Below are 23,814 nucleotides of genomic sequence, written 5' to 3' on the forward strand. Positions count from 1 at the left end.
TGCTCGAACTGCAAGGGAATGATTAAATCCTGTGAACCCTCAGCACTTGCAACTGTAGCTAAAAGGCAACCCTGCAGCCATAAACGACAAAAGATGGACTAGAAGAGCTGGAGGGATGATAAAAGAGCAGAGATATCTTGGGATCTGTACGGATCATATCTCCTTCTCCTTTACCCAATATTATTCAAAACTTGAGCCAATGGATTTTGGTATGTCCTGAAAAGTGTAAATAATGTATAACTATACCTTGTGTTCACACAGTTGGGCATGAAATACACTCAAAGATGTATGAGTATAAACTTGCTGCCTGCTGTTCAGTCCCACTTCAATGGGTATGTCAATGCTGTATGTCTCTGTGTGTCTCTGCAGTTCTTTTTTCTTTCTTGCACTCTGTTGATGTTGCCAGAATGCACTGTATGCTCTCTGGAAATCTGATTCACATTAACATTTTGTAGAGTTATTAATACAGGAAGACCCAAATCTCTAACACAAAGCTTTCATAACTACAATAGTAAAAATAATAAAATATTAGAAGTATGTAAAAGAAAAGTTTCATCCTAACAATGATATCAATACTGAGGATGTTAACTAATGCATTTGAAGTTTAAAATTCATGTTTTCTTGATTGTGGACTGCTAGTCAAGCCAAGTGTCTAGACCAGTATTTGTCAAAAATAACAGTTCCTCATTGTTTTCTCTAAGAGAGAAAGCACACTAATTTTGATCCTATAAAGGATACCCTTCTCATGTAAATCACACTTTAATTAATAATTAATAATAACACTAACAAAGTTGATATGTCACAAAATGAAAATCACAATACTGAATCTCCCAAACTAAAATAGGATGAACAACTTCTTGTACCTTTTTTGTGGCACCATTCTGAAGGCTGATTATGTTTACTCTACAAGGAAAAAACAAGGAAAGTATAAAACACTCTGCCTGGTAAAGCAAAGGATTTCAAAACCTTTTCAGAATTCCTGATGAAAGTTTCATGGGGGGAAAAAGTGACTTAAACAACAAGGATTCTTTGCCGAAATAGGATTCTGTTTATGAGTGTTCCTCCTAAACCCTTTGACATTCACAGAGGTTTAATTGAGAAATAATTTCTGTGTAAATGATGTGGTGCATCAACATTTCTGATACATTAGATCCTACCTTAACTACAAGAAGGGGTCCAATTCTGGTAACACCAAAATTATTTAGGGTTCTCACTTTAAAAAGCTGAACAATTCCACACAAAATAAAAGCATTATCTAATCTTTTTTGTGAGTTTTCATTACATTATAATTTATTTTAAAGATGATGCTATTACTAAAGTCAAGCCTTCCGAAAGTACCTCTAGTAACTCCTCTCTTACTATACTTACAGTCCAAAAAATCAAAAGATCTGATAAATCAAACAAAATCTGATAAATATTTTACCTCGACAGTCCAAGCACTCTACACAATTGGCAGGTTTTACTATTTCAGTTTATCTTGACAATGTTACTGAAACACAGGAGGATGAAGAAATCAGCCTTGACAGCTATTGATACAATATTATCTCTGGATGTATTTTAGGACATTAATTACAAAGATTAAGTCTGATACAATAGCGCTTATGTTTGTTAACTATAAATATCCTAAAGAATCATACACAAAGTTATAATTATTTGCTTCTCGAGGTATGGCTGGAGTATTACAATACAAACTGTACCACCCCAGTCAAATTACGATGACTAAATACTCACTCAAAGAACTCTATACAAGTATTCCCCACCCAAAACAAACATTTTCCTAGACTAAACTATTTTGTAAGATGCTAAACTAGTATGACTTTTCTTAATGTGGAAAAGAGCCCCCTCTCTTAATCTTGGCTCTGAGACTTGTTGGGTCATATTATATGCCAAGCCCTAAAATGGCTGCAAAAATAATGATCTCATAAGTGGGCTGTTAGACTAATTGACTTTATTTTCAGGTACCATGAGACAATCACCTCAACACTATAAACACTTTAAAACATTATGGAAGTGCGCATTTCTGGAAGAAAAAGTACTTAAAATATTGTGGGTTTTTTTTTAAAATAAATTCTGCCTCTTGCTTCAGTATATTTATTGCAGAGAAAAGAAAACTAATTTTAGAAAAATAAATCTTGCCTCTTGTTTCAGTATATTTATTGCAGAGAAAAGAAAATTCATTTTAGAATGAATGCCTTGCAATTAAAAATGTCCATATTTATTAATTCAGTGGTATTTCTTCTATGTCTTACTGATAATTATGAAGTCAATACATTTTTCTAATAACTTGAAAAAATACAGGCTATGTCAAAAGATGTGAAAGGTACAGCTACTTAGACTATGCTCATAGAAATTACTATCTTTTGTTGTAAACTAACAAGTGAGAATTAAAGTATCCAAAATGGTCATATACTGATAGTGAATTTAAACAGAATAAATATTGTGAATTCAGGATGTCACCTGTATTTTACTAAATGCCAGTTATTATCTAGTCTTTAGAATTTTCTGTTCATGAAACATGCCATAAATACAGAGAAAATAAAGTTGACTTTTGAAAAAATAATCAAGTGTCATGTCCTTTAAGGCATTTCATGTACACGCTGTAATTTTAAGGCGGCATTGAAATCCTTTTAAAAATGAATCTGTTGATATGGTGTAATGTGCTTATTGAAAAATCTGCACACTATTCTGTTTCCTAGAATTTTGCTATTGGCTTCAATGGCTCTCCACCTTCAACAAGAAAAGAAACCACAAAAAAAACCCCAAACAACCAAAACTAAAAAGCCCACAACAGCACAGGACTAGAATAGACTTTATGAGTCTTCAATATTTTTATTATTGCAATGCACATCATGAAAGTCCCTGTCTAAGCTGGTCAAGCTTTATCTTTAAAGTAAGTACTCTGCATGGGAGGTGGCTCTTGCTTCCACTACTTCTACTACAACAGTGTTCCAGAAATTCTTTTCTCTGCATAGTGAAAAGCTTTCTGTTTCATAGGTCATTCATGCTCAGCTCAGCTACCTGTTCCCTTGTTTAACACTGCACTTCGTAAGTATAAAAGATGCCTCCTCTTTCCTCAAGTTTGCTTCTTGACTCAAACTGCCAGAGCAATTACAACCGTTCAGCCTATGCATCTAGTCTGAATGAAACCTTTATGGACTTGTATATCATAAAAATGTATATAGAATTTACATAACGTAACTGTAGGTATATAGCAAATGTGCTCAGCTGTCAGCCATAATCAAAACAGTGAGATAGCTTCACTTCATGGAAATTCAGTGTCAGTACTAGAACCCTGAATCTTTCAACAGAACCTATATGGAGCACACTTCTAATACACTAATAAGGCACCAGAAATTAGGTGGATTGCGTATCTCCCACTACTCCAGATGAGGTCTCAAAGATACCTTTTAAAAATGGCATTAATATTTCCCTATTTTTTCTCACCTATGTTATATCACTGGGCATTCAGAGTCATACAGTGTCCAATACACTGAGCTTCTCTCTTCCTTTTCCATTTTAAGTGATGGACATAAGCTTAAGGAAGACGTATTTTTCAGTTTTTAAACACATGACCCAGTACTTTGCTGTACTTTCTAAAATTTATTAGAATTTACTTTCTAAATTACATTCTTGAAACACACCTCTCTTGTACAAAAGCCCAACCCTCTTGTGAACCCTATCCTATTTACTTTTCCATGGGTGAAATACATGTCTCCTATTGTTATGGCAGGCTTGGTTAGGCATTTTTTCTTCCTCACCCAGAGTATGGGTTCAATCCTTTCTAACCCAGAGATATATGCAAACGTTAATCACCATTTTCCCTGAATTTGTGTTACTACTTCTACTTCAGAGTCTATGCCCTCAAACTGAGGCTTTCCATGGTATCCTAAACTGTTCTGGAAACAGAAACAAGCATTGGTTTGAATATGCGTTCACACCACACCATATCTTATATTGGGAAGTATTTTTCTTTAATTTAGTAATTGGATTATTCTCAAGCATCAAGCCCATAGCTATCTGGGCACTAAATTACAGCTGCATCAATTTGGAATTAATTCTATGAGTACAGGTAGATTTTGGGGTTTTTTTTCAATATGTTGGGTTACTGCATTGGTTTCCCTCAATACTGCGTAGGCTGTCTTTTCTATCCAACTGAAAGCGTATTTCTTGAATACATGAAATTTACTGGGAACACTTAGGGAAAAATCTTATTCTTCAGTTATACTTCAGGTTCTCGGTAAGATCCTTGAAGAATATTGACGCTGTCGGCACACCATACAGTTTCCTTTGTACGTATTATTATTGTACAATTGCTTTTCAAAGCTTCACATAATCAAGTAGTAAAGCACTGAAGTAGTGTTTAGTAAATTTTTCACCATTAATTCTGTTTCATAACACCCTCATCTGTCTGTCTCAAGAAAATTATATTAGAAGCATAAGAAGGCATAAAAAGACCTAGAACATCAAAGTGGCAATTGTTGAACAACCCCCTTCTCCAATAGGATAGACTGATGTGCTTTTCCACTCCACTGTGTGATTGCTTTTTCAACAGCACACATGCTCACATGCTCTTTTTCCTCTAGCATTACAGTGTAATATTTATGCATGTTCATCTGGATAATTTTAACAGTTTTTAATTCAACTTTACATGCATACAGCATAAGCGAAGCTAAACTAAAATTAACACCTATGGTGACCTTGGCATATGTTCAGATTCCTGATTAGCCTGCTCCCCACACCCCTAGTAAAGTCCCCCTGCTAGGTAAAGCAACTGGAGAACTAACACACAAACTACAAAATACTGTCTAATGATGTGAAAATTTCAAGACAAGTATATCTAAGAAACAAAAAGTATGGGAAGTAATCTGCACAAGGAATGCCTTGAATGGCTAAAGGAGGGAGACTGGATTTTCACATGGAAAAGTGCATTTGCTACTATTGACTGAAGATTGTCCATTATTTAGTCACAGAACTTTGGGTTTGGTAGAAAATTTCCTTGGCTTTTATAATTGCATGAAGAAATGAAAAACCTTCTGGAAAAAACAGAACTTTCCTTCACAGTAATTTAACTAGAAACAATTTTTTAAAATCTATACCCTTCTAGCGCATTCACAGAATATTTTGTTCAGTTGCTTTTCCTGCTTTGGTAATTTCTAAATCAGTGTACACTAATGTGTTTTTCAAATTCAAGAGTATCCGGAGAGCCTTGCTCTCCTAATAGGATGCGATCCTAAACTGGCATAATTAGGGCCCTGCCTGGGAGCACACCCTTTAATAGAGCCGCACACTGAGTGGGGAACCATTCACACATTCTCTCTCAGCTCTTCACAAGCTTTTCTGGGCAGTGAGCCAGCTGGTAAGAGAATCAGGCTGATCCAACCTGTTGCAAGAGCCTGGAGAAGTGGCTCAAGGAAACCTACACCTCCCAGCACTGCAGAGGAGCAGCCCAAAGAGGAGCAATCATGAACGTGCACGCTGGCTGCACCGGGAGCGCTTGCAGGGGGACAGAGCTTTCCAGGTGATCAAGCAAGGCAAAGAAACTTCTCTGTAAAACTTGGAGAGTCCTACAGTTGAGTACATAAAAACCAGTCCATCCATCCCGTGCATGGCAATATTTTCTGGTATGAGACAGGCTGGAGATTCTACCATTAAAGAAAGATGGGTCTGCTGGTCTGCTATGTAAAAGCTAGCTGCTGACCTAGGCACTCTCTCTGGAGGTTTGCCTTTCTGAATCTGAGTGAAGAACCAGAGTGTGTGTGTTCTCCCCTCTCCTCCCAGTCCTCTAGAAGTACAAGAACCAACAAGAGAGAAAGGGGAAAAGGAAAGACATGGTAGTGATGTAGGTGACAAATGATTCCCTGACAGTCACAGTAATGGAGTGACACGTCAGATTGCTGCACAGACATATGTTTAACATTAAAAGGCCACCTGAAATCCCTGACCACATAGTAATCCTAATTAGTATTGTGCATATTCAACACCTGTAAACAGAACTTGCATAATATTTCTTTCCTCTGCCTCCAAAATATTTTGCAATATTGCAACAATATTTTCAGGATAAAGATGTGAGCTCTGCACCAGCTAGTTTTTTCCCTCTCAGATACAGATGAAGCCATTGTGCAATAACTTCCATTAGAAGGCTACTAGCAAGAATTTTTCCATGTTACAAAGATCATACATAAGGTTAGCTGTACTATTCTATGTACCTGAAAATGACAACTATCTGCTTTATCAATATGAGATAATACCTCAAGTTGACTGATACTACTTTAAAGTAAAGAGGAAACCATACTAACTAGTGCCACTTTCTTTATAGATGTATTTTTTAATACTGGAAGTTTTCAAGAGTGGAAAGTGACTTAGACTAGATCTAGTCTTGAAAAATTTTACAGCAAAATGGCACACAATGCAAAATATGGGTTTTCATGAGTAAAAGAGGTTGTCAAAGACAGGACGTAAGCCCCTGGAGCAGACTTGTATCTATATAATTAAGGACTTCCCAGCAACTTTGCTATACAGATACTTCCACTGTAAATCAATGAAATATGTCCATCTTTCTTTATTACTGTATTTATCTCCCTACTTTAAATGGAACTCCTGTTTTCTACACCATGAAAGCTTGAAAATGAATATTTCTCCTTTCCCTCCCCCCCCCAACTTACCTAAAAATAACTCTTTGCCTTCTTTCCATCTCTTGGGGTTATCCTTGTCTTTAGGGTGGGTTCACTGATGCAAATTTCTGCACCTTAGAGGATAACTGCATATTCCTCCTAACAGACTTACAAGGGAAAATGGGACTTATGATTTTCCAGCAGCTATTTTCCAAATTTAATTTACCCCAAGCCTCAATGTTTGCTTATATGTAGGCCACATTTCCTCCAGAATTATACTCGAGAGGGAAAAAGACTGTTTATCACTACTCTTCTCTTACACTATATATTAGGCATTTGCATCTTTCTAAATGAGTGCTTTCTAGCATGTACAAAATCCTCCTACTTCCTATGCTTAGCAGCACACATTAGATAAATAGAAATATGTAACACGCAGTTTTTGCAAAGACAGTTTTAGACCAGTTAGATTTGTTTCTATTTTTGTTGAATGTAATGCAAAGAAAACTATGTAAGTTACATCCATAACATTTTTTTTTCTGTTTTTAAAATGGGATTTTTTTGCTAACATTATGCATGCATGGTTTCAGTCAGTGAGCATTAAGTCAGAGGGTATAATTTAAAAGCAGGGGTTTTTGCTTCTTTTTCCTCACGTTCCCAATTCCTTATCTCTCAAGATCTCCTTATGTATGTTTTAAAAAGTAATTAAAAGTTACAAAATTAATGTTATGTTTGCTTATTTATTATGTGCAATGAATTTTAAATTCAGACCCACATGAAGATCCAAAGGGAGATGACCAAACTAGGGGAGAGTAAGGCAAAGAGAGTAGGTTAAAAGAGAGTATGAGTATCTTTTCATGCTAAATTTTCATGCTATAATTTTGCATTTTGCACGTCTTTAAAAAAGTGGTTCTTCTGATACTATGCACTAATGCAATAAAATTAAGTCAATGAACTTAAATGCATACTTACTTTTCCCAAATTTTATCAAATGATTACACTTCAGTGAAGTGCTCATGCTAAATAAACAAAGCTTACCTTAACAACTCAACACTCCACACAGCATGATATTTATACAACAGGCTTGGTATACACTGAGCTTAACCCTTTGATTCCAGGAGTCATGATTTCCTGACATGCCATCCTCATACAGAATGCATTAGTACTGATGTGGAACAACAAATCCTCCAGCATGAAGGAAAAAACAACTAAGCAATTTATTGTAGATATATTAACTTGTGGGACTGAAGATAAATTCCTATATATTGTAATTGGGATAAAGTTCAAAGTCTGACTTTATGAAAATAAACCACTTCTTTAGAGACATTACAGGGAATAGAAACAGGCTTTTCATAGTTCTTAGAGCAAACAAATAAAATTCTAACTAGCTGCCTAAATCACTATGCTATGCGGCCAACAATAGTATGTGTATCATGGACAGATTAGCCTAAGCACCGAGATCTGCCTACCTGGAAAGGAAATAATTGCAATGCTGTACACGACCACCCACCAGTGGCAGCAAATTGACAGCATTTACCTTTGGGTTATGCTTGTGCTCTGCACAGTTGTTGAAGAACTGCAAGTCTCGCTCATGACTGTAAGTGTAACAAGAACAATGAAGCTGCCAGTTTTAAAACTCGGGCTAGACGGCACCAGGTTCTTCAGCGGCCATAAGGACAGTGACTTTCTGCCATAGGAGAATGAGCTACAGGTTCTAAGAGCTGAAGTGACATCTTCCCTATTACGCCTACTATAGAAATGTGGTAATAGGGGGTGAAATTGGTGAAAACAATCAGCTCGTTTCACCACAGATTACCACAATCAAAGCTTCTTCAGAAAAGAAAAATATTCTCAATCAAAAACCAGGACTACAGAAATATTAACCTTACTACTGCAATATGTTTTCCAGGATGCACAGTACAGAAGTAAATGCTATTATCTCAATCTATGCAGGTTAACATTATCCTCAACGTTCATCACAAACCCTCCTTAGCTATTCTGCAATATGACATTAATTAATGTGTGTACTGATTGGATCCATTCAATTGGTGCATCAGTGTAATGAATGGCACATATAAACATGTTTCAAATACATTTATTTGGATATCTATACATGAAAGTAAAATAACTACTACAATTGGTACTCAGGCTTGTCAGATGGGATGTTTTTCTCCTGTTTTGCATAAGACATGCTAATGGTTATGCCATCTGCAGTCTGAAACCCAGAAAATGTAAATCAGAAAGTAATAGCAGATCAAGATAAGCGTCTTTCTAAACTGCAATTTTTGCAGGTATTCTGTTAACTCACAGTCTAAATATAAACCTCCCCCCTGAAAATAATTACTAGATCTGGGTAACTTTTGCATTAAAAACTAAACCAGAAACATTTGCCAACACAACATTCCTCTTTTACAATAGATCACATAGCTAGCGGTAAATTTAATAAGGCTTTTCATGAGAAGGATATAAAGGACACTCAAATTCTTCTACGAAAATCCCAGCGGTTTTCTAAAACCATCGCCTCTGTAAAGCACAGTAGAACTTGACAACTTACCCAACACCCTGTTTTTGCAAAGTTGAGGACACAAATTTGAAGGTTTCTTCAATAAGCTGTCAACTTGCTGATTAGCTAGTAGGTGCTGTAAGTCACTAAAATACTTGACGCATTATGGAACAACAGAGAGAACATATATAAAAATACCATATGCTACTTTCCCCCAAATATCCATCCAATACGAAAAGATGGCCACTGAAATTAATACCATTTTTATTCTTCTTTGGCACGTGGAGCAACAGAATAGTTTACATCAAAATATGGAGCACATGAGAGATGCAAAAGCAAGGCTTACCTAACACCCACATTTGCCTGCAGATGTGTGATCTAGTTTTATAAGTTTTATTAGGTTTTTACTAGATTTATGAATCAGTTCTAATGTAACTCCAGTTGCCAGATCAGTAAATTACTCTGAAATTAGAAATACACTAATATTAAAGTATTTTAAAGTATTGGGAGGACTCTGTTTCCTTAAGCACAAACACAAGCAAAAGTATTTTTGTCTTATAAACCTCAAATTGCTTATACACATTTAGCAATTCCTACTGCTAGGGAATTTTGGCTAAAGTTACGATTAAATTTGGCATAATAAAATAATAATACTGTACAATTTTATGACCCATATTACAGTATTTGGTCAAACAGGCATCACGACGCTCAAAATGTGAATTTCCACTACCTAATGAACAATGAACAGCTCTGTAGTAACAATAAAAGGTAGAAATAGAAAAGCTCCAAGGACTCATTTTCAAAACCTTTATACATCCTTTTCACAAAAGAAGAAAATTAAAATGGAGTTTGTGCTCATACCTGAATTTACATGGTATTTGATACATAAACCAAAGTCTGGAAGCAAATTTCATTTTTGTCTCATTTAATAATGAACCAAATGAAGTGTCCAAGGCTAATAAGAGGCACTGTGTACACATTGATCATGGAAGGAAAAGTTGGAAACATGAGCAATAATCTTGGCTTTAGTGAGCATGTAACAATTCTGAAAAGAAAATTATTTGCTTTATTTTCTTCCTGCCTTGCAAGTGTGACTCAGGAGGTACTGACTCTTCCCAGCAAACATGTAATACAGGATGCTTCTACAATACGCCATCCCATGACATTTAAAAATCAGGCCAGGGTTAGTGCTTTGGGAGTAGGAAAGCACAAGACACCCTCTCCTCACCTCATCGTCTTCTCAGTTGTGTAATGACTGACTTTGTCTCCAAACATGGTTTTCTCTGCTTTCATCAATGCCTACCACAAATAGTGCACCCCCACATCTTTGTGTGAGATCTGTGAGATCACCCTGATCTCACATCAGCTGTGAAAAGGTTTACGAATGGGTGGAGAATGTGAACAGAGAAGTCAGTAGCTCCTGAACTGCTCCAGTTTACAAGTTGGAGGATTAAAGTAAGCTAGCCTCACTGGGAAACATATACTGGAGAAATATCACTTTTTTTTCCCTGTTTCATATACTTCCCTTAACGTCCGGACCTTGTACACTCCTAGTACAGCCCATGTTATCTCTCAGAGTGAGGAGCTGGCAGAATAAACTACTTTCACAGTATTCATTAAATTAATCATCTCCATTATTCAGCCCTTCAAGATCACCAATTCCACTTCCAAAAACTTTAAAAAACAACATCGTTCATAAGCTGCTGCCTTTACGACTACTCTTCTGGTGTGACTTCAGCCAGGAAGATATGTAATGCAGAGCAAAGTCAAGGGTGAAGAGTGGAAAGCTGACATGGTCCCAGGACTCCTACGCCTCTGGACTGGACTACAGCTACAGCATGGCAAGATGCCAACTTGACATGTTTTCTTTTTTCCATTTTCTTTAATCATTTCCCTAAGTTCTTGTTTGGTTCTGAGCAAATAAATACAACGCTAAAAGTATATTTGAAGAGAGCTGATGTGGAATGTGGAACTGTTTGCTGTGTCCAACATTGCTCCATAAGGTTTCACAAAGAAAAGGAGACAATGTGAATTACATACAAAAATTGAGCAAGTGATCAAATTTCACATTTTGCTGGTGGAGAAAAAGATAAGTTCTGGTGCCTGGGGTCCTCCATTATGCACGACAAAAACTAAAAATGAGATAAAACCTCCTTACTCCATCAGAAAACGGGAAGTTCCAAGAGGATAAAGGCTCACCCAGAGAAATAGATGTGAGGAAGAGAATGATAGGAGCTATAATTTTTATTTCTGAACAAAATAAAATCGTCTCCCATGTACATCTTTTGTCTGTAACAGACTAATTCAGCAAACACTCATATTTGGTCTATATACGATGAGAGAACCAGTGTTGTCAGAAGAATGTAATTTCATATGGAACTATGAATTAGCAAAAAATGAACTAAAACCTCAAAAAAAAAAAAAAAACAAACACCAGATAAAATTTTTCAAAAATAAAATGCCATCTATAGTTTTACTCATAACACATTTAAAACAATTATTCAGTAAGGGAACTCCTATTCACCTGAACACAGTCTGAAGCCCAACAGCATCCCAGTGTGAAACTCTGTGACGTATGTTTTTCTAAAATGGCAGAAGCAGCTCTTTCATAATTTCATGCAGTTGTGTTGGTAGTTTCTGAATGCTTCCCTGTTTGTCACTTAAATATAGTACTGATGAGTTATTTAGCAATTTTTTTCTTGATACTGCTTTACTCTTAGTCTTAACGCAGCCATTTTTACAATTTAATCCACGTATGTGTAAAAATCACATACCAATTTTGCAACATGTCTATAAAGAATTAATTTATACCATAGCTATTGAACTCAGACTTAGTCTTAAGACATTTTAAGCATCTATAGCCATGAAAGGCTTTTGTAACTTACAGTGAATTTTCTCTGTGAATGAGAAGTCACCAGCACACAAGCCTGCAACCTCTTGCATGTGATTGTGCACATAGAAAACATTAGAGCACAGGCATCCCCACACACACCTCACGTGTGAGCAAGCACAGCACTCTTCCCTGAGAGTAAGGCCCCAAAAGCAACAATACTTTACTAACCTGCAGTGGTCTCTGTTTATCACTGCCCTTAGGAGATTTCAGTGCACTTGTCTGTTGCTGTAAAAGCAGCTGCCTTGCTGCCTGGAGTGCCTAAAAAGTAAAAAAAAAGTCAATAATTTCCACCAGTTCCTAGAAAGAGATGAGTTACTCATTGCTAATGTTAGGTAAAAGTCCAGTCGAACACATGCAATCTCCTCCTATTCAATTTGTATTTGCTAGATTTCAGACTTCGGTTTGTTTTTTACGTAAAACATTAAAAAAAATCATCTGAAAGTACACATATAGGACTTCACTAGAATTTCTGAATGTACATGAAATCCTGCAGGAAATAAAGTTAATTTGTTTAAAGTGCTTGAAGAGGAAAAATCATAAACTGCATCAATAGCCTCATTTCCACAAGGAACTTGTCTTTGAGTGTTCAACTAAAATGCCCACTCCCTTGCAAATTATCATTCCATTTGCATTTTCATATTAGAATTTTGAAGCAAAAGCAAGTAGACTTCAAGTGTTACCGGAAGCTGTAATTAAATTTGACAAATCAACATCAGATTATCTTGAAAGTGAATTAATAAGGATATTCATTGAAGATTAGAAACACTTTTTGTACTTACAATTCAAGGAGAAACCTCTCCTTTGACAAAATAAAGTGTGATTTTAATGCCAAATAAAAATGAGTGGTTTTCATTTGCATTCTTAGGAAAATCAGAGAACAAAGAAATTACTACTCAACCAACCAGATTAGACTCTGGGATGACAGTATCCCAATCAAAATAGAAAATGTTTTCATTTATTTTATGTTTTCATTCCAACTCAGCAAAACACAGTTAAACATATGAAATGTAAACAAACATTCCACTTACCCAAAGAAGGCTAATCTAAATTAATCTTTCCTATAAATCATTTTTAAAATGCCGAATGTTATAAAGTGGTATTTACTAAGAAATTAAAAACCCCAAACAATTCAAAACATTTCCACTGAAACTACCTGGAGAACTCTCCCCCCCACCTTAAAAAAAAAATCAGTTCAGTAAATAGCAGTTACAGCTTTAAAACACATCACACTATTATCTATGCTATTAAAACATACTGTAGATGGGATATACCGCAATAAATGCCATTTGATCAATGTTCCCTAAAATAATAAAGATTCTCAACTGATAAAGAAAGGTACAATTTTGATTAGACTCAAATGAGGTGGTTTTTAAGATAGTTTCTAGTATCCATGACAACAGTTGCTTTGACAAGATGTGCATATGGCATTACACTGCCAGCTGGTGTGAACAATGTTTGAACTACTGCATTGAGATGCTGAGCAAACAGAAAAAGTTGCCACGTCTTAACCCTCAGGGAAGGCAGTCATCCCCTGATCAATTATGAAAAGACAGAGAGAGGGCTGCTACAGTCTGGCTCCAAGCAAGTTTTCTGAGAAGGCAGGCAGACATAGAAAACCAAAGTAAACAAACTGAATGCACTAGCACCATCTCCTAACAACATTGATTCGTCTCCCCATAGAAAGCTCTGGTACAAAGTTTGCAGAGCAGACTTTTAACATTTGGAGACATTCCCACAACAATCCCTGTATTGTTTCATCAAATTCTCAAGTAATTACAGGTCAGCTTTACAAAGACTACACATTCCTCTGAACCTAAGCAACGAGACGCACAGAACTAGCTTCTCTCTGCCAAAAATAAATAAAAGTTAGCATATTTCAAAGTGCACTTGAAATATTTTGTTACCAAGGAACCACTGGATGCCCTGTTTCCTATGTGAATAGCATAATCTCTTCTGCACTCACAGTTCTGTAGATCCTAAAGGACAATACTGCTCTGTCCGAGATCAGAGATAAATATATCTGTTGATTTCAGGGGCACCGGGATTTGGTCCCAACATCTTGCAGTGGTTTAAGCACAAACATGGATTAAATGCGTGAAGAGAATATCTATGGTGTATTAATAATCCTTCCCAATTGTTAGAGCTCTCCAAAAGGGAAACTTCAACGGAAGCAAGAGAACTCTTGCACTCCTGAATTCATGGGAGACTGTGCAGGAAAACCAACCTCACCACTCCAGGTGATACTGCTACAAGAACTAGAGGACAGATCTGGAGTTACAGAAAACAGGAAAAACCATAAAGATAACTATTTTTTATTCGTGGCAGTCTCAGAAAATTCATTACACAGCCTTTATCTGGAAAAGAAATTGTAATGATATACAGCTGATGTATACCTGCAAATAACTGGGACACTCGGTAAGTTGTTTCAGTGTCCTGGTCTTCCTTAGCAGCAAAGGCATCTCACATCAATACAATAATACAATACAATAAAACAAGCAAGCAAGCACCTGGTAAAGCTGTACATTTACAGTACTTGAAAATTAGAGAATTAGAGTATGCTGCAGCTCAGATTTAAGTTAGACAGTATAATTTCAAATTGTGGCTAGCGTACTCCCATGGAATCAGCCCAAGAAAGCATGACTTCCTTCTGCTAACTACAAAAAGAGTCACACCATATGAAAAAGCAAGGCAGCAAAACAGGATATGTTTGCATAAAAGGCTCTACTACTTAAACTATTGTGATTCATATATGCTGGTTGGGATATCTTTAAAGGAGTAAAGGCTCATCTTTTAATACAGAATGTCTTATAAATGATGACTACCTGAATACTTCAGTGATCTTATTGTGGCAGTTTAGATTATTGTAAACACAGGAGATAGAAGAAGAACAGAAAACAATTTTGAGAGATCAGAGATGATTTAAAACTCATAAGGAGAAATCACTGTCAGCCTTTGTTCTTATAGCAGTTGTCATATGGTACCTTTTCCTCACAGTGTACAGCTTAACTTCAGATTTTGCTACTCAGTAAACAGCCTCCCAGAAACAGACTGTTAATTTCAAAGGATTATTACTGACATTATTCATAAGTGAAGATTATGAGACTGTAAAACATTCAGTTCTACCAATTCATTTGCTGCTATTAAATCTTCGCAAAATAAACTGACAACTTGAAGGAGTCTTTCAAAATCCATAGTTTAACATGTACACTTCAGGTAAAAACCCATCGTGTGTACCATTTATAAATTTCTGTGAACTAACTTGATAATAACTCATGGCCTAAAAACAGTTTGATGAAGACAAACTAACAGACATTTATAAATCTGGCAGATGAAAATCATCTTGAGCCCTACCTCAAGTTAACAGCAGCAAGAACAGATTCTAAGGCAGCCAAAATTGTATCCAGTTTCCAATAACATTTGTTTCAAATTTAGTAGGCACTTTTCCTTAATTAAGTTATCTAAATTAGTAAAACTATACAAAAAAGTCAATGCAGACAAAAGCAATAAAAAGAACTGAGGATTAGAAATTATTTTAATAATGCAAATGAAAATCATTATAATGGCTGTATAAGCAGGAAATTTGGGCATATGGTTTCCAGAACTCACTGTGTCTTCTAGTAAAATATTTATTGGGAACACTACTTCTTAATATTTACTGTGCAGCTTTGTTATAGCTAAAATTTAAGCAGAACAAAAATGAAATTAATTGCATATAACTCACCCTATTAAAGTTGATAAATTGCAGTAGATTTTGCAATTTGTTGGTGGTAATACTATGGGATACAACTTGCTTTTATTTTGTATTCCAAACCCTTGTATTTAGTTTAAGCATGCCTTAAAATATTTTTTAAATTTTTATCATTTTAACAAAATGAAAGCTGCCCATAAAAGATGGTAAACTTATTACTTTTTTTTAAAAAAAGTAAATATATGTGTATTTTTAGGAAACAGATGTCACTCATATCTTTCCTTTAAAACCAGGAATGTTTAACCTATCAGCCTGTTGCATGTGAGACGTTAAAATGAAAAATGACATCTACGCCCATTAATATCGTCAATGTATAAACAGCACAGCGTGACACATTCTTGAGAGCTGAAGGCTACAAAATCTCTCTGAAACATAAATAACAAAGCACTCAGAAGCATATTTGATGTTGATATTCATCTCTGAGAAAAACACTGCTGCCTGGGCTTCTTATGAAAATAGATGCAGCCCAAATGGATCTCCTGTAATTGGTTTCAGATAGCGAGGTCAAAAGAAATATGATACAAGAAACTATTATGTGGAACAGGCAAAACAAGAATGTTTATATAGGCACTCCCTATTTATACTGACAAGAGGTGTACGCTTTGCAGATAACCAGAACCAAAAAAACTTGCCAGAAGACAACCAGATTCTTTCCCTTTTCTAAGTCCAAATCCCTATTTTATTTTTTCAAATAACTGCATACTCTAACATTCCTGCTGAACGTGAAAAAGTTTCTGAACATAAAATAAGTTTCCAAATAGCTGAATATGTCAAACGAGAGTCATCTCGCTGGTAACGCTATGCAACCGAAACGTATCAACATGCTAAGCTGGATTTAAGGCCAAAGACTGCTCTGCACTGGTTGAATAACAAGTTAACCAAATGATGACATAGCTACATTTATTATAAAAACCACTGCCCCTTTACCCCCTGCTGTGGTCCCATTCTCCACCTGGCTCCAAATGAAGCCCAGAATCACCCACAGTTGTATGAGATCCTCAAAAGATGGTGACAGAAAGACGACGCTGTTCAACATTCCCCTACAGCACTCAAAGGATACTGCTAAACCTTTGTCTCTCGTTGGCTCTATTTTCCCAGAAAGTTCTCTAATGAATATCCCAGCCAGTCAGCATGGCAGCTTATAGTCTTTACAAATGGAGTAGCAAAGCATTTAGCACTATTCAAAGAATCTTGAATTTAAGATGATCCAACTCCTTTCCAACAGCAGTCTCTCCAGAAGACTTGACAGGAAAAGCAAACTCCCATGCACCCCAAGACATCCTAATTCTACTTAGTGAACAACACACTCTTTCTCTAAGCTACGCTAAGAAGATAAAACCTATTGGCCTGCCAGCTGAGGACAAATGTGCCATACTACAGAGCCCATGAAGTCAAGGAAATCCTGGATGGAACTAAAAGCCAAGCCACAAAACCAGCCTGATTTCACCTAGGAGTGGTAGGCGGAACAATTATTACAGCGTTTTCCTACAGAAGTAGAAACAAAGCACCAGATAGCTAAGGCTGTTGGAACCCACCTCAAGAAATAAAATAACTAAGAAATGTAGATGGTCACTAAGAAGGATTTCACTCAATTAACCCAACATCAAAGTATGCAAATACTCAAACAAGAAAGATTTGCCTGACTTCTGCATCTAGATTAGCAGCTGCCGACAGCCCCAATATGTGATGGGCGCAATTTCAGCAGCTGAACTGCAGGGTGCCCTGCAGTCTTGCCTAGCAGTCGAACATAAACCTGCAAGAGACCAAAATAATTTGAAACTCAATTACAGTCAAGAAGAGGCAACAACCTTGGACATTGTATTACCATCCCAAGTCTTCCTACCACCAGGTTGCTAGATAAGAGACAGAATACAACACCTGACTTTCTACAGCTATGTCCCCAGAAAGGGGTGGTGGCCACTGAATACTGTGCTCAGCCCAAGCCTACGGGCTGGGATTAAGTGAACAGTGAAAAACCAGAAAACATTTACTGTATTGACGCTATAGGAATTTGTGCCAATGAATGCCTCGTTCCTGGATCCCCAGGGCTGCTCAGCTTTTCCAAGGCTGGGAAAATTCCGTATTTGTCCAGGACAGCAACTCTTCATGCCTGAGGAATTTAAAGATAAAAAGGCAGGGCACTTTGAGGGTTAGGTGGCAAGTGGGGAAAGCTGTTCTGGATCACAGTTTAACATTTAACTTATGTACTTATATTACTTATGTGCTTCATCTTAGAAATGTAAGAATTTCACTGCATTCTTTTACTAAAAGCAGTTTGTAGATTTGGGGTTTTTTGTTTTGTTTTGTTTTTTTAGGATGATACCGCCAGTTTCAGCATACTGAGGCTCTGATTTTGATTCAGATCTGTGGTCTTCCCTGCAACACAAACAACACTAGAGGATGAGATCCTCAATCTACCTGAGCTTCTGCCCTGATGTTATCCAGGATTAATTTGCAACTGAAGAGAAAAAGTAACAGTAATAAACTGATGAATGCAACATGAAGTCTCATAATGCTGTTTAATAAAAGGAAATTAATCACATAATTGTCATAAACCTATTTTCAAACAGCAATCTATCAGAGAGAAATTATGCATCTGTAGTTATTGACCTTTCATTTTACCATGACTGATTCGTAATTAGACTAGTTTTGTGAAAAATAATAGTTAATTACCAGATTTTTTTCACTCTAATTGTTTTGGCAATTTTTTTTTTGTTTAGCGTCTTACTTTTTCCCCATGTGAAAGATGCTAAATAAATACAGGGCACTAATAACTTAGTGGCTAACGTATTTCATTTTAGAAAGCAAATTTAGCTTCTTTCTATATAACCCAATTTAATGGATACTAAACACTGTTTCAAAAACAACTCTCTCATTTTTCCTGCTCATTATTTGGCTGACCAAGAACTAAAACCAAAACAACGGCTTGCTTCAGTTCCTGGTGGCATTATCAGGGCTCTTCCCTGAAGACATGAGCCTGCATTGGTCATTAGGGCTACACGTCACACCACGCGTAACACGGCCCATGTCAGCAAATTCAAATGCCGTCTCCGAGGCTTGGACCACCTGAGGAACGCAAGTGTCAAGCGTTAGGAGAGATGGGGCCCCACAGCACCAGAGTTGTGCTCCAACCTGAGAATGTCCTTTCTTTCATCTAACATGCCTGAACTTAACTTTCCTTTTGTAAACACAGGAGTAGGCAATCTACCCTACTTCATTCCTACTACTTATATTACGCAGTGACTAACTGAATTAATGCAATGAAAACATAAACAGTGCACATATCAAATACCAGAGCCACAAGCTCAAAAACGTCCTGCCAATGCTACTTTCTTCCATGTGGTGTCATTTTTAGAAAACTGGGTCGTGTAATAGCTAAACAGAAGAGCTGATCTCTTAGTTTTACAGGAACAGAATGATGTAATGGCAGCCTGTTTTCCACAAGAAAACTGGTATGAACTATTTTACATGAAAATCAGCTAGCAGATATGTAAAAGCTATTTAAGTGTGCAGGGAAAAGAAGAACAATCAATACAGCTATCCCATGTGTGAATCCAGAAATAAAAAAGATCCCTAGAATTATTATACATTTATATAATATTTTGGTACAAATGTGTATGTATCCTTGATTTGAAAGGAGTTGGTTAAAAAAAGACCTTCTTTCAAGTCTGTCCATAGTAGACATTCACTTACTGGCTGTGAAGCCTACTTTCAGCTAAAGCAGTCTGAAACAAAGTAGTGTTGGCTTAGGTGGAATAATAGATGGCTTGATAATTTATAAATAGGAAAGGAACTGATGCAAATGAAAGCAAGAGTGGTCCCATTTGTACTAAAATCAAAATGCAGAGCAAATGTGGGAGGAGAACAAAACATAATATCAAGGGAAGCATTATAACGTTCGTCTGTTAGAAGGCAGCGGTTTTAACAGATAGATATCTGAAATGGAAATTTCAAAATTAAAGACAATGAAATCAGCATGGAGATTATTAAGCAAATGATTAATAAAAATCATAAGATACAAACTAAAACCAAAGGTGAGGCAGATATAAAACAAAAGGAAGCACATACTAAAAATGTTTTGTTCTGGAGAGCAGCAAGATTCTTAGAACAGAACCTAAAATTTGAGAGGACAGATATAAGGAAGGACTGACTAGTTTTGTTAAGTAATATAGAGATGTTACATAAATATACATAAAATAACATGCGAAGAACAAATGCCAAAGGAGAACTTACCCTAGAATGGCCTTAGCTCTTTAGAAGGCAGAAATAAATGCCTCTATCTTTACAGTGTATTTTCAGTTAAATAACATTCTATACCGTGACTGGCAAAGGAGTGCTGACACAAAGCATCATAAGCACAGATTCCTCACCCCAATACCCTGCAAGCTAGGAACTAAAGCCATCCACCAAAGAGTATGGATCTACGTGGTACCAAATTACAAATAAATTTACAAATAGATTTACAAATAAAGTTACGGTAATTATACAAATCAAACTCTCTCAGCCAATGAAAATGTGAGGAATTACACATTTATGGAAGATTACTGATTGAAAGGACTCCAATTATTTGAACACTAAACTGATTTGATTTACCACTGCCCTTACGAAACCATACCCAGAGACATGAGTGAGATTGCAACTACATTACCAAAATGGTCATATCAGGCTTTTGCAGTATGGGAGGAAGGCACATCAGCCATTACTGAAATATCTAACTGATAATCAGTGGAGAAGAACGAAGTTAATGTCTGAGCTTCATATTCGATATTATGAATTGAAAGTTTCTTTTCAAATATTTTAATAGATCTAATTACTGAAGTTCTGTTTTTTACAAGGACATAATTTAAAAAAATCTCAGATTTAAAATATACAGCTATGATGAAAAACATATATTAAAGACATAAGTCAATAGCGTCATGTTAGTATGATAAAAGCAATCTGGGACATATAAATGGAAGTGTCATATACAAAACTGGTATTTTTTTCCACTTTATTCAACTTTCTGAAGAAACAGCTAGAGAACCGTACCCAGCCTGGGGCACTATGTTTCAAAGACACGGACCATCTTACCAGTGACCAGAGAAGAGCACTAAAAATGATCACGATGAGGAAAACCCAACCTATGGGATAGCAGAAGTCAGATCATAAAAACAGGAAAAAAACCCCTAAAGCAATAGCAGTCTTCAGCAAGTTTCTGTACAGAAAGAATTAATTGTATTCCGTGGGTAGGACAAGCAAGAATGGCCTTAAACTGAATCCAGGGAGATTTAATTAAATTTAAGAAGAAACTTCCCAATGGTAGGGATAGTGGAGGAGTACAATGAATTGTGTAGAGACTGCAAAAGCCTTGTCACTGGACCTGTTTAAGAAGCATCTTCAGGAACAGTTAAGAGCAGTGATTCTGCTCTGGGACACAAAACATCTTTACAAGTGTCTTCCAGCCCTATTTTATTTGATTGTGTGGTTCCTGTGAAAGCATGCCAAGTTCGGATTACTGTCATGTCTAACACCTTGCTACATTTCAAATAACACCATGTTCTCATAAACTGAGTATCATGAAGCTTCAGCATGGTTTGTTTCTATGGTGAGTTAACAGCAGAGGATCAGTAAGAGCTATGCATACAGGCTCACTCTTTGGAATTTTCCGACCTTACGTGACCACATTTGTGTTTATGAGACAATCCTTGAAATTTTTGACTGAACAGAGAAATAGTTTATACAGAACAAGAGGTGGGTTAGAATTAAGCACTCCGTGCCCTAATTGCAGTCAGGATTCTTGTGTCCTCACCACCAAGTACGGGCACAACAGTAGCAGAAAACAACATTTTCTTGATACCTCAATTCTTACGATGAACAATAGAGCCCTATCTGAAATGACATGAAGAGGAGAGAAAAGCAAGGCAAGAACAAGGGTCTGAATTGACTTCAGTCACACATCACCAAAAAAACCAAAAAGCAAAAGCAAATTGACTCAATTTATTGTGAGTTTAAATCTAAAGCTACAATAACAGAACTTAGAAAGTACCTTAATTAACCTGATTTTAATCATGTTTTTAATGAAATAATTGGATCGAAAGTCACTACATAGTCTAAACCACTTTAAAAAATCAGTCTTTATTGCTAAAGCTAAATCAGCTCTACTGAAATCCTAGTAAGTCCATTATTTTTTTCCTTACAGATATTTTTGTAATGCTTTTCAAAACTTTAGTCAGCACAAAGAGCTACAGGTACATATTCAACACAAGAATAATTAGGGAAAGAAACAATAAACATGAATGTAAATAGGTGATACAATAATAGGCATTTTATTTGTATTTTTTCAAGGTTTTTGATAAACCTTCTTTTGGAGAGAGAAGTGCAGTCCTGTCTGAGGTTTTAAAAAAAAAAGTAAAAACACTGATATGAGATCAAGAAGTAAACTGTACAAATAAACACCCATTTTCTAGGCATTAGACTTATCAATGGTGGCATTCAGCAATAGTTATGAGTGTGCTGATAGCACAAGGTCTGATCTAACCTCCTTGGCATAATTCTGAAGCATTAAAATATGCTACTACGTAGGGACTGTGAGGCTCCTGAAGAACCTCTGTACCATGATCACAAATTAATTTATATGTACGTATGTGTAAAGTAACAGATGCATCCACTCACATAAAACTAAATACCTTTTTTCTTGAGGGAAATGCTTATATCCTGTGGAAAACCCTATAAAAGTAGCACTGATTAGCTCTGCATCTCTCTGAAAGAGCTATCTGCACTTGTGGTCTACTCTGGTCTGCCCAAATTACTACAATTGCAGCGCTCCTCTAGGGCTGCTTATATACCTTTTAACTCTTTTGGTGCATTTGATGATGATCTAGCAGGCATGATCCAACATGGAAGACCTCTGTCTCTGACGAATCCCAGTCTTCAGGTTCTTGCTGTAGCTGGCAAATGAGTTGTGTGTTTTGAAGGGGAGCCTTAACAGGCTGTGTAGACAGAGCTGCTGAGAAAGAATTCTCCACTTTGGGGACTTTTAAGAGTGAAGATTAGAACGGAGTGAAATGACAAAGAGCTTTAATTTTAAGCTAAAATGCAAGTGAAGACAGACAGGCAAATGTCCTCAGGCTCCTCATTCTAGTTTCAGCCCTTGTGAGATCTGGTAGGGAGTATATTCTTTATGATTAGAAACTTGCAAGGATGAAAAAGAAAAGACCTGAAGCTACTAAAAATGTTTTGCAGAAGAGGAATAGAAAGACATTTTGCAATTCCCAGGGCGTTTAGGTGCTGGAGAAATGATAGCAACTGTACGAGGAATTCCCAAGTAGTATATACATGAGCAACACAACAGGTTAGGCATTTGAATTAAAAGGTAGATGTTCCAATCACACTTCATCAAGCTCGCTCAGGGAAAACTGATCCTTATTATATTGCCTTGGCATCTACAGTAATCTTCCTGAACAGCAAGCTAATCAAGGAATTATAATAATAAATATGCTCAGGGGCATTACCATCTTTAGATGCATTTGTAAAAGTAGGCACACCCAGTTATGTTGGTGCCAAACATATGTAATACTTCACATCAGTTAAAGTCTCTTCTGGCATCAGATTGTAAAAATTTCCTCTGAACCATGTAGCATATATTGCATAATCACTATCACTAGCATGCATATTAAAAAAAAAGCACTGGCAACCTAGGCACATGATCAAAATACACTGGAAATGAAGTTTAGATGTAAATTTTACTCCTCTTATAATTTTCACTGTTCCTAACTTTACACAAATCAAAATCCGAATTTCAGCTTTTGTTTTATGAGTCTTCTGTCATGCCTTGTCATCAACTCAGCATGGTCAAAACTCAGTTCATAGTCTTCTCTTCTGAACGCACTCCTCTTTACATAATGCATATAGTTCAGATCTCATGTCCTTGAAATATTTTCCAGATTTTCCTTTCTGTAATACATCCTTTTTTCTTCTTGCAACATTTTAAACCTCAGCAATCTGTAACAATTCCTATACTTTCCTCTTTGTGACTTCTCTTAAAAATTCTGGATTTCTTTCAGAGATTCCTTTATGTGAGGCA

The 23,814-nt window shown here is 36.4% G+C and overlaps 1 protein-coding gene across 11 annotated transcripts in view; it reads right to left on the minus strand.

Moving 5' to 3' along the window:
* FOXP2 (forkhead box P2) overlaps positions 1–23,814 on the minus strand; it is a 441,997-nt gene that overhangs the window by 117,484 nt on the left and 300,699 nt on the right. For all 11 annotated transcript variants that reach the window (XM_064447190.1, XM_064447252.1, XM_064447164.1 and 8 more), the window contains one exon: positions 12,173–12,262. In XM_064447190.1, coding sequence (XP_064303260.1) covers positions 12,173–12,262 — 90 coding nt within the window. Of the gene's footprint in view, positions 1–12,172; positions 12,263–23,814 lie in introns of those variants that run through there.

The sequence above is a fragment of the Phalacrocorax carbo genome, chromosome 1 (assembly GCF_963921805.1).
Source record: "Phalacrocorax carbo chromosome 1, bPhaCar2.1, whole genome shotgun sequence".
Classification (NCBI taxonomy): Eukaryota; Metazoa; Chordata; class Aves; order Suliformes; family Phalacrocoracidae; genus Phalacrocorax; species Phalacrocorax carbo.